General features: G+C 40.9%; 1 protein-coding gene across 4 annotated transcripts in view; it reads left to right on the forward strand.

The window, feature by feature from the left end:
• The first annotated feature begins 9,682 nt into the window (after positions 1-9,682).
• The window catches only part of MRPL42 (mitochondrial ribosomal protein L42), a 28,087-nt gene continuing 26,272 nt past the window's right edge, over positions 9,683-11,497 (forward strand). For all 4 annotated transcript variants that reach the window (XR_014326599.1, XM_082850519.1, XM_082850521.1 and 1 more), the window contains exons 1-2: positions 9,683-9,701; positions 11,207-11,389. Coding sequence is in view for 3 of the 4 variants with exons in the window: in XM_082850519.1 (XP_082706645.1) it covers positions 11,320-11,389 (70 nt within the window). In the remaining variant the exon portion in view is untranslated. The remainder of the gene's footprint in view (positions 9,702-11,206; positions 11,390-11,497) is intronic.

The raw sequence follows: 11,497 nt of genomic DNA on the forward strand, positions 1-11,497 counted from the left end.
CCTAGGCTGGTTAAACATACAGCTGCAGGAGCCCCACCCAAGATCTTCCGTATGCAAGTCCCAGGCCCTATGCATCTGTGATTTTAACAAGCTCCCCACCCCCCCGCACCACTGAAGGGTTCAAAGCTTGAGAGTCACTGTCCCATATTATCTGATCTGATCAAGAAAACAAAACGGTTCCAAGAGCAACCTCGACTTATACATTTCTTTTATATTTTTTTGAATTTTATTTTATTTATTTTTTAAATTTTATTTTATTTTTTTGTGGTACACGGGCCTCTCACTGTGTGGCCTCTCCCATTGCGGAGCACAGGCTCCGGACGCGCAGGCCCAGCGGCCATGGCTCACGGGCCCAGCTGCTCCACGGCATGTGGGATCCTCCCAGACCAGGGCACGAACCCATGTCCCCTGCATCAGCAGGCGGACTCTCAACCACTGCACCACCAGGGAAGCCCTATTTTATTTATTTTTTTATACAGCAGGTTCTTATTAGTTATCTATTTTATACATATTTGTGGACTTATATTTCTTGTTCCTGTTTTTCTAATTCCTTTTGGCCCAATACCCATATCTTTCCTCCTGTCTGTTCTAATTCTCTTGATCCAAGTGTTAGATATTCCAGATAGTTGGAGTTTAAGTTGGCCCACGTGTTCAGTATTCCAGATTGCTGGGTTTTGAGGAGCGCAATAAATAACACCCAATTTCCACTCCTGAAATTATAACCAGTTGAAAGAGATGGAGACCAAAATGTTGCCTTCGTTACCAATAAAGCTGATTGGAGAAAACAGTTCTAAGTGGGCAGTCATTTGGGCTTATTAATAGTCCTCCCACCAGCTCCCCAGTTGCAAGCACAGCCACCCAGTCCCTTAGCACAGCCAGACAACTGCAGGCCCCTTAAGCCAAGACAGAGCAATGCGCATGCATGAGAGCAGAAGACAGACTGCTTTAAAAAAAAAAAAAAAAAAAAGGAAGGAAGGAAGAAGGAGAGAAAGAAATAGAAGGGAGAAAGGAAAAGAGAGGGAAAAGGGAGGGAGGGGAGAAAAAGAAAGGAGGGAAGGAGACAAGGCTGAGAGGACCCAGCTCATTATTTTAAATTCACCAATTAGAAAACTTACTCCTCTCACCTTCTAATCACAAAACCACCTGACATTTTCTTAAACTACTGCTTACTTTCTATCCCAGTTCCCCAAAGGCAACCTCAGCCTGCAGTATGGACAATCTCATCGTTGCTTTGAATATCCCGTGATCCATCATACATATTCTCTCTCTAACATCATCATTTTCACATCTTGTTGCCTTGTCACTGATGTCATGTTGCCTTTTTATCCACCCATATTCTTATTTGCTGTGTGTCCAGCGGTAACATAATGCTTAGCACATATCCCCTCCTTCCTGCCTTCCTTCATTCTCTACCTATTATGTACTAGACCTTCCCTAGGAGGTGTTTTTTTTAAATGAGCAAGATAGGATCTTTGATCTTGAACTTATGTTCTTATAGGGGAGACAGACATTTAAACAAATTAATATATTTGATGTGATAAGTTCTGTAATTGAGATACCACATAAGATACAGTGAAGAGTATACGTAAGACACAGGGAAGGTTTTATTCACTCAGTTATTCAATAAACAGTTAGTAAAAGCCTGCTAAGTGCTAGGCACAATATTAGTTTCTGCAGGGAAAATGATGAGCCAAACCAGACAAGGAATTACCCTGGGAGAGAATGGATGCAAATATATATTAATGACATTAATACAAGGTAAGTGTGAAATGTTATTTTAGTCAGGGTTCCTGGGTGCAGGCATAGAAGCTGATTCGGACTAACAGATACAGAATTTATTGGGAGGACATCAGGTGTTTCATATGGTCACAGGGAAGGCTGAAGACCAGAGGATGCTGGCATTCTGGAGGTGGGCAAGGAAGGGAGCCCGGGGACTTGCCTGGTCAGTTTCCTGTTGGACGCTTCTCCCTTACCCTCCTCCAGGTATGTGTTCCTGAGTCTACAGCTTCTCAGATTCAGATTCCCATTTCTGACCAGGATGGGCTGGCGTGTATGGGAGTCTTGGGTCTAACTGCACCTTATACTGACCTTCAAATATTCCATCAGTTTTCAGCCCCTTCCTCACTCCCTCTTCCTGAATATATGGTGCTACCAATTACTTGAGCCTTGGTACAACTTGCATGCTTAACTTTCCTCTGCTCTGCTAAGTCAGGAGCCATTCCTGCATCTCCTGACTTTCCCATCTTGTTCTCATTGTTGTTTGAGTATAATTTTTGAGAGAGGAGGGCAAAAACATCTTTATGCTGACAAGAGTATTTTTGGTGTCTTTGAGGCAGTTTTCCTGCACAAGGAGATATTTCACAGATTAGTTTTTAATTAACATTCAATTTACTGTAGTGACAGTAAAGTCTAGTTTTTCCTTAAGCTTTCAAATTCAGTTTAAAAATCTTATTATTCTGTTTATAAGACTAGCAACTAAAATAAAACTCTTAAGGGAATTTTTCATAAAAGTAAATTACCTACGTTTAAACATTTTAAATTGCACTTGTAAATTTAACATATTCAATTTTATTTTCCAGCCCTTCAATTTTGACAGATAAACATTCCCAAGCACCTAAATAATTCTTATAAATGAAAAAAAATTCTAATACAGTGAGTCTTCTATTAAGTATTGTAATACTGCTTCCAAACAATATAATTCTTTCACACCCTTCAACACAGAATCATAAGCCTAAATCAGTCACCTAATGACAAGTTCAAATTGGAATCACAATTTACAGAAAACACAAGGGACTTAGGAACATGTTAAAGTTTGCTCCAGAATGTACTCAGCAAAGCCCAGATTGTCAGAATCTCTACAGGAAAAACACCTGGTTTCTTTAACAAATAAGTACAAGGAAAAAAGAGAAAGACAAATGGAGAAGGAACTTATAAGTTAAAGAGACTTAAAAATGTTATTAAGCAAACGAAAGGTGTGGATCTAATTTGGATCTGATTCAAACAAGCAAACTAAATAGAAAATATGACATTCATGAGCCATTTGGAAAGTTGCATGTTGACTGGATATTTAATGATGTTAAATAATCATCATCTTTTTTTTTAAGTTGTGTAATATTGTGGTTATGTTTGAAGAAAGGAGGCCTTATCTTTTAGCATTTCTTACTGGGATATTTATAGATGAAATAATAGGCTACTTGAAATTTGCTTCAAAATGATATAGGAGAAGGAACATGGTGGGAGTATAAATTCACTTATTTATTTATTTTTGGCTGTGTTGGGTCTTTGTTGCTGCACGCGGGCTTTCTCTACTTGTGGCAAGCAGAGTCTACTCTTGGTTGCGGCGCGCGTGCCTCTCACTGCGGTGGCTTCTCTTGTTGTGGAGCACAGGCTATAGGCACACGGGCTTCAGTAGTTGTGGCACACGGGCTCAGTAGTTGTGGCTTGCGGGCTCTAGAGCATAGCCTTCGTAGTTGTGGCACACGGGCTTAGTTGCTCTACGGCATGTGGGATCTTCCCGGACCAGGGCTCGACCCCATGTCCCCTGCATTGGCAGGCGGATTCTTAGCCACTGCACCACCAGGGAAGTCCCCAATGGTGGGAGTATAGTTGAAACAAAATTGCCCATAAGCTGACAATTGTTGAAGCTGAATGAGGGGTACATGGTGGTTTATTATACTTTTCTTTCTAATTTGTATGTGTTTGAAATTTTCTGTAATAAAAAGTTTTTAAAAATTAGAATCAAAAAGCTATCTAACAGCAAATTTAACAGTCCAAATTCTCTTATATATTCTAAATACTTAAATATAAACATAGAATACACATGTTTGTGTGTTATATTCTCAATGCTAACTGGAAAATAATATTACTAGGTGGGTTTGATTTACATCATCATTTCTACATTTAATTCAAAATCTTTATGGAGCTAAAAGTCACTTACACCCAAGGAAACAAGTAACCCCCAAGTAACCTGGGGTAACTTACGCAAGCAGTTTGGGGTGCCTTCCAGGTTGGTTGTGAGGGTGAGGTCTGGAAGTGCAGTCTTCCAGGACCTTCTTCTATATGACCTGAAAGGAGAAACAGAGCCCTCTTTTATGGTTGCTGTGCCAATAGGAATTCCAGTCCATACTCTCCAAATGGAGTGGTCTCACCACCCATGTCACCTAAATTCACGTTATACATTTTACCAAATCTTCAGTGTGATTTGAGTTTCTAACCTCCTACCCAAGCTGTTTCACTTATTTGATTTATCAACATATTCAATAAAGGTATTTACTGCTGGAAGCTATTCAGAATTCTTTTCACTTTCTATCAGTATGGGAGGGTCACCCTGTTTATATTTAAATAACATCCAATTGGATTACTAAACCAATCTCTGGCTTTACAGTCAGAATACCAAAGGCGTCCTAAGGACACTTATTCTGACATGGTGCCAGGAACCTCCCTTTTGTTCCTCCAAATCCACTCTTCATCTTGTCCACTCTGCTCTCTGCCCAGGAAGCAGACTCGAATAGACTACACTATATGGAGGGGGTTCCTTCACCTCTGGTTTCTGTTTGGTTTGGGCCAATGAGAAGCCCTTGCAGGAGATTAGAGAGGGAAAGGATAGGGAAGTCAGATTAATTATTACCCTGGGTTGCTCCTGGCAAGGTCACCTCAGGCTGGCTACGCCCTTCAACAGATGACTGCTCTCCTCAAGGTAGCCAACTACAGGATTCTCTCCTGGGATTCAGTTACTGCTCCCTCTCTTTGTCCCTTCTGGCCTGGAAGGAACAGCCAGTGGTACTAAGCCCAGGTTATACCACTACTGCTCCTGGAATGATACCAGTTTGAGTATGTCATTTGCTTTCCTCTGAGACTAAGTGATATGCCAACTTAAAGCTAGAAATAATTATTGTCCATTTTAGACTAAGTCCATTTATTCATTTTTAATTATATTCAGTAGATTATTCCTGACAGTCAAAATATATATTTTAATGCCAAAGAAATAAGTAACCTCTTTGGGTCAGATGTTCATAAAAATTTATTATACAAACCTACAAGATACAATTATTGCTAGTATTGATTGAGTGCTTACTACATGTCAGGTACTTTGCAAAGCATTTTACTTACCTTCTGTTATTTACCCAATAATTCTATAAAGTAGGGAATATAATTATTATTCCCCCTTTTATGAAGAATAAACTGAGACTAAAAAATATTAAGAAAATAAATTTCTCCAAATATCATAGCTAGGAAGTCATGGAATCAAGATTCAAATTTAGGCAGAGATTCTCAGAATCTACTTGTTAACCTCTGCGCTCTACTGCCTCCTTGACATTATGCTATACATGTGAGCTATATAGTTGGAAAATAAGGTTCACCTACATGCAGGAAGCCCAAGATCTTATGGGTAGAGAAGACATAAATGTAAAAACCACTTGGAGCATTCATAAGAGAGCTTTTGAAGGAAAAGCCGTTTATAACTTGTGCTCTGTATTATGTTCAGTGTTATGGAGGACCTTACATTTTATTTTATTTTTTTAATTTTTTTAAGACGAAATTTCCATCTTCAGGAAACAACTTTTTTTTAAATAAATTTATTTATTTATTCATTTATTTTTGGCTATGTTGTGTCTTTGTTGCTGCCCAGGGGCGACTCTTGGTTGCAGTGTGCAGGCTTCTCATTGCAGTGGCTTCTCTTGTTGCGGAGCACAGGCTATAGGCACTCGGGCTTCAGTAGTTGTGGCACACGAGTTCAGTAGTTGTGGCTCACGGGCTCTAGAGCACAGGCTCAGTAGTTGTGGTGCATGGGCTTAGTTACTCCGCAGCGTGTGGGATCTTCCCAGAACAGGGCTTGAACCCGTGTCCCCTGCATTGGCAGGCAGATTCTTAACCACTGTGCAACCAGGGAAGTCCAAGGCCCTTACATTTTAATCAGTACTAATCCTTTAGATATATTTTTCTTGAATCATTTGTGATTTGAACTATTTGCATTCTGTCATTTCAGCGAGGATTAGGTTCCACTATTAGAAAAGAGGCTCAAAGTAACACTGAGTTAAACAAGATAAAAGTTTACTTCTCTCTTGTAAAAATCCCTAAGTAGGAAGTGCAGGGACTAGGAGCTCTGGTCCACAAAGTTATCAAAAACCCAGACTCCTTCCAGCTGACTACTCCATCATTCCTAAGTCTAGGCCCTCTAAATGCTAGTGTTCTAAGATAGTGACCATAACATCCACTCTCCTGGAGAAAGGATGGAGTAAGGGGCAAAGAGTGCCCACCAGCTATCTTTAAGGAAGAGAGCAAAGCTGCTGCAAGACATATTTGCTTACATTTCATTGGCCAGCACTTAGTCACATGACTACATCTATGCTTGCAAGGGAGGCTGGGAAATGTAGATATTTTAATTCAGAGTAGACATACACTCAGTAGAAGATTAGGGGTTCTATTAACATGGAAGAAAGGGAGAAATAGCTATAGGGGAATAACAGTTTCTGCTGTAAATTTCTCACAGTTCCCGGTGAGATTATTTATCAATGTGATTAAAGGTGTGCAATTTATCTTCACAAGGCAAAACAAACACTTCTTAAGGACAATACTCAATGCATACTAGAAAAACGGGGTCTTGTTATTTTGGATAAGTTTCAAATATATGTGGTCTCCCAGAAAGCCCTTTATAAGCATTACCTGCCAAGTGTGAAATAGTTCTTAAAAATATAAAATAGATCTGCCTTTGTCACCAGCCTCATTGTTTTTGCTAGCACTCTGTATTCTAGTCACATTGACCTTATTTTTGTTTCTTGTAAGAATCATACTACTTCCTACCTTAGGGCCCTCACTCAGGCTGTTCTCTCTTGTACTCTTCATCTTTATAACTTCTACCCTTCCTTCAGATTTCTGCTTAAATTCATATCCTCAGGGGAGCCTTTCCTAACCCTAATAGACTAGTCAGACACCAACAGACTAGTTATATGCTCCGTGGCATTTTTTTCCCTCTGAGCACTCAGGACAATGATAATAAAATAATTAATTACACAATTATACATTAACTATCTGTCATCTCCACTTGATGTATAATCTCTGAAGACATAAACTGTTGCTCTGGTGTTTGGTACATCTAATAAGTGCTCAATAAATAGTTGTTGAATGAATGAACAAAGTAGAATAAAGTTAAAATTTAGGAGTCGCAGGAAAGCATCTAATAATGAAATAATTTTAGACTGTAGTGTGAGGATCTTTAATAATCTAAAGTAAGTCCTGATGATCTCTAGGAGCCTTGCAGTTTGAAACTGACAATATTTAAGCTATTCAGAGGAAAGATGTTCATGATACATGGTTAAGTGGGAAAAAAGATATATTAAGAAAGAAAATCTATTGTGCATGCATGTTTATCTGTACATGTATATTAACAGTAATAAAAGAAAACCTAAATATAATGTGTTTGTGTGAAAGAGAGGGAGGCTGAAGGAGAGCCAGGCTGGCTGCTTCACATCTCAGCTCCATCACTGGCCAAGGGCTTTAAAATAGTACACATCATGTGTCCAATAAATGTTAGCTATTATCATAATATAGGTATACGAAGAGACGAAAGTGAAAAGTTTTACATCAAAATATTAGCAGTGATTATCTCTTGGGTTTTGTTTTTAAAATCTGTGTTAGCACTTTTTTTTTTGGCCACACTGCGCAGCTTGTTGGATCTTCGTCCCCCCCACCCCACCCTGCCAGGGACTGAACCCGGGGCCACAGCAGTGAAAGTGCAGAGTCCTAATCACTGGACCACCAGGGAATTCCCTGTTAGTGCTTTTTTTTTTTTTTTTTTTTTTTTTTGCGGTAAGCGGTTCTCTCACTGTCGTGGCCTCTCCCTTCGCGGAGCACAGGCTCCAGACGGGCAGGCCCAGTAGCCATGGCTCACGGGCCCAGCCGCTCCGCGGCATGTGGGACCTTCCCGGACAAGGGCATGAACCCGTGTCCCCTGCATCGGCAGGCGTACTCTCAACCACTGCGCCACCAGGGAAGCCCTGCCCTACTGTATTAAAATAACATCTACACAAATGAATCTGTGTCCTAATTCCATGTTATTACCACCAAGGCCTATAAAGCCCAACATGACCTGCCCCTTACCCCATCTCCTGCTGCTCTCCTCCACACCATACTCCAGCATATGATAAGCTGTTTCCACCCCCTTTTAGACTTTTAAATTGTTCCCTCAGCCTAGAGCTGTCTCTGCTCTCTTTCACATGCACATGGCTGGTTTCTTTCCTGGTCTCAGCTTTGTGAACCTTTCCTGGCTGCACTGAGTCTCCCTGTTGGTCAGTGGTCCCCACTCTACTCACAGCCATCAAGACATGTCCTGTGGAATCATCTTTGATCCGTCCCTCTTCTGCTTTGCACAGTGAATGTTTGACAAGTCCAGTTGATAGTTCATTCAAATATGTTTCTTCTCTCTGTCTCTCCCTACAGCATAGTCCAGAAAGACTACGGGGTGGCTTTGAAGGATGGACAAGATTCGAAAGGACAGAGATGGGTCCTCAATGTGAGCTTCCATAGGAGCAAAGATAAGCAGCAGAACCAGCCTGATGTTCTGTGGGAAGTGGGAAGAGACATCACAGCAGTCCAAATTTATGCTCTGAATGTAAGTGAACTTACATTCACTTATTTTCGATATTAAGGACTACTTCAGGACTATGGCCCTTAAATTTTTGAGAGATTGATTAACCCCCTTGATTACATGTTAAAAGCTATGAATCCTTTTCAGAAAAATGTACATAAATCCGAAATTTTGCAGATCATGAAGGAAAGGAATTCCCAGGTGAAACTAGGCTTTATCAGTCAATCACCTACTATCTTGAATACATGAAGTGTTATTTAATTGATTTATTCATTCAACAAATATTGGAGGCCTACGATGAGGCCAAGCACAGTTCTAGATATTAGATTTGTATACCGTATAGAACATACCTGTCCCTCTTGGCCTTCATGGATCTTGAATTCTGGCATAAGAGACAGACATTAAACAAGGAAACAAATGAAAATATAATGTCATATAATGGTAAATGTTATGAAAAAAATAAAGGAGGGCAATGGGACAAGGGCGGGTGAAGCTATTTTAATGATGTGGTCCTCTCTGAAATGATATTTGAGCAAGAGCTGCATAAACTAAGTCAGTGGTCATGAGAAGCAGTGAGAGAAGACCATTGCTGGCAATGAGAACAGAAAGGGCACAGTCCCAGGGGCCTTTTCTTCCCTCTAAGATACATGGCGAGGTCCAGGATCCTGCACGTCCTCCTCCCATAATGAATAACTGTTCTGGTTAGCACAGTTCTCAGAACATAGGTTGAAGGCTGTCCCATGCTTCCCCATTTCAAACGTCAAATCCAACCACACCCCGCTTCAGTACTTCTCCGAAATGCCTCTTCCCCTGGGAAACCTAACTCATGCAAGGAGGGATCTCAAGTTGCTCTAATTATTAGTATAAACTTTAAAAAACAGAGTTCGTTACTTTCTAAGGATATGTGTGGGGGCAGTGAATTTGTTTTCTTGGGTAGCGCCAGTAAAGCTGCAGGCAAACTGCTGGAACTAAACGCGGGCGCACGTTGGGTGGATCCCCGCCTTACCCGGGGCTCTTTCCCGCGGAGACTACATTTCCCAGAGTGCCCCGCGAGCCAGGAAGGCGCGTGGAGCGGTGTCTCTTAGGACCCGGGTTGAGGTAAGATGGCGGGCTCGCGGTGAGTTGCAGTTAATGTAACCATTTCCCTCTCCTTCTCCCGTCTAGGAGTCCCTAAGAGCTGGGCAAGCCCAGAAAGTTTATAGGCAGCTGTCGAGGTCTCCTGCCTGTCGTTTGCGGCAAGATAAAGCCTCTGGCATTACCAGACTCGGTCCGTCCTGCAGAAGGGCCGGCGTGTGGCTGCGCGCTTACCGTGGGGTCTGGTTCTGGTAGCCTGTTCCTCAAGCCTCAATCCCTCCCAGACTCTCCGCAGTCCTCTATTGCTCCAGCGTTGAATTCCGGGCCAAGGGGTTTACCCTCTGAATTCTCTCTCTGGGGTGAATAATGTGACCTCTGGGTTTCGGACAGAGGGGACCTAACGTCCCTTCAAGTGTTTTGTTTCTCATTTCGTGGTCAGAAGCTGTGGGCTTGCGTTACACCCATAGTACCTATTAAGCAGCAGTAAAGTGGCAGGTAAACCGTTTGAGCTTTCGGAGCCTCGCTTCTTAGTGTTTTAAATGGAGACGCCTACTTCACAGACTTGTGAAGGAGCATATAATGTATAGGAAAATGGGTCGTAAAGTGTAGGAGGCACACTGTAGGTACTCAGGGATGGCAGTGCTAATGTACCGACAGTGCAAGGAATCAGCCTGCGTAGTTCAACGACTAAGACTGATGAAATAAGCTTTTATCACTGTGCGGGGGTGGTGGGAGGGGGAATAGTCATCGAGGCCAATTGAAAACAAGTGATGTATGTCATTTATTCACAACAGACCTGGAGCTTGTGGTTGTTTCCCCCCATTTTACCGTGGAATGCTTCGTTAATGACTTGCCCAAACTTTTCCAGTTTGTAAGGGATTGACTCTGAAGTTCTTGAAAGCAATTTAGTTAAATTTTGTACCTTAGTTTCTTCATGAATCAAAATAAAGATGCCTCTTATGATTAGGATGAGAGTAAAATGAATGGTAGTGGAAGCACCTTGGAAAGTTAAAAAGCTTATATAAGAGGGTGAAATTTTATTTGGGATTTTGGGTGTTTATATGTGTTTCTCCAAGTCAATATTTAATAAGCCAAGGCTAGGCCTTCTTGTTTAATATTTCATTTAATCAGAAACAGAATACCCCTTTAAGAGATGTAATAAAATCTTGTGTATGGTACCTGGGAGGTTGTACACCGACACATTTGCTTTATGAAAGGAGAATGCTCTGTGTAGCATGTGTGAGTGACTGTTTCTAAGAGTAATTACACATTGGCTGAGCACTCATTGAATGGACAGAACTACGCTAGGTGTTGAGAAGTTTGCATTTAAGATAAATAGTAATGGATATAGTTCTTGGGTTTCTGATCTTACTATACATTTTGATGATGTTGCTTTTTGTACTGTATTGCCTGGAAATGGAAAGTTGTTTAAAAGTTTTGTGTTAGGCAACTGTAGTTCTCGGCAGTGATCCTATTTTGTAGTGTTCAGTGTATTGTGTCACTTTTTTTATCATAGGTAGCACTGATTTTTCTTTATCTCTTATGCAGGAGTGAAAATAGTATACCTAGAAGCAATTTTTTTTTTTTTTTAGAAGCAGATTTTAAAAGCAGTTTCTCTTCAAATCATCTTTCATACTACCTGATAAGCATCTTGATTCACCATGGCGTTGGCAGCAGTAAAATGGGCTATATCAAGCAGAACTATCTTGAAACATTTATTTCCAATTCAAAGTAAGTGAGTTTTTTAATGTTTAAAAAGTGTTTGTTTCTTTTATATTTATTAATTTATTTTGGCTGTGCCAGATCTTCGTTTTGGCATGCATGCGGGATCAAGTTCCC

Source organism: Leucopleurus acutus, assembly GCF_964270905.1.
Source record: "Leucopleurus acutus genome assembly, chromosome: 11".
Lineage (NCBI taxonomy): Eukaryota > Metazoa > Chordata > Mammalia > Artiodactyla > Delphinidae > Leucopleurus > Leucopleurus acutus.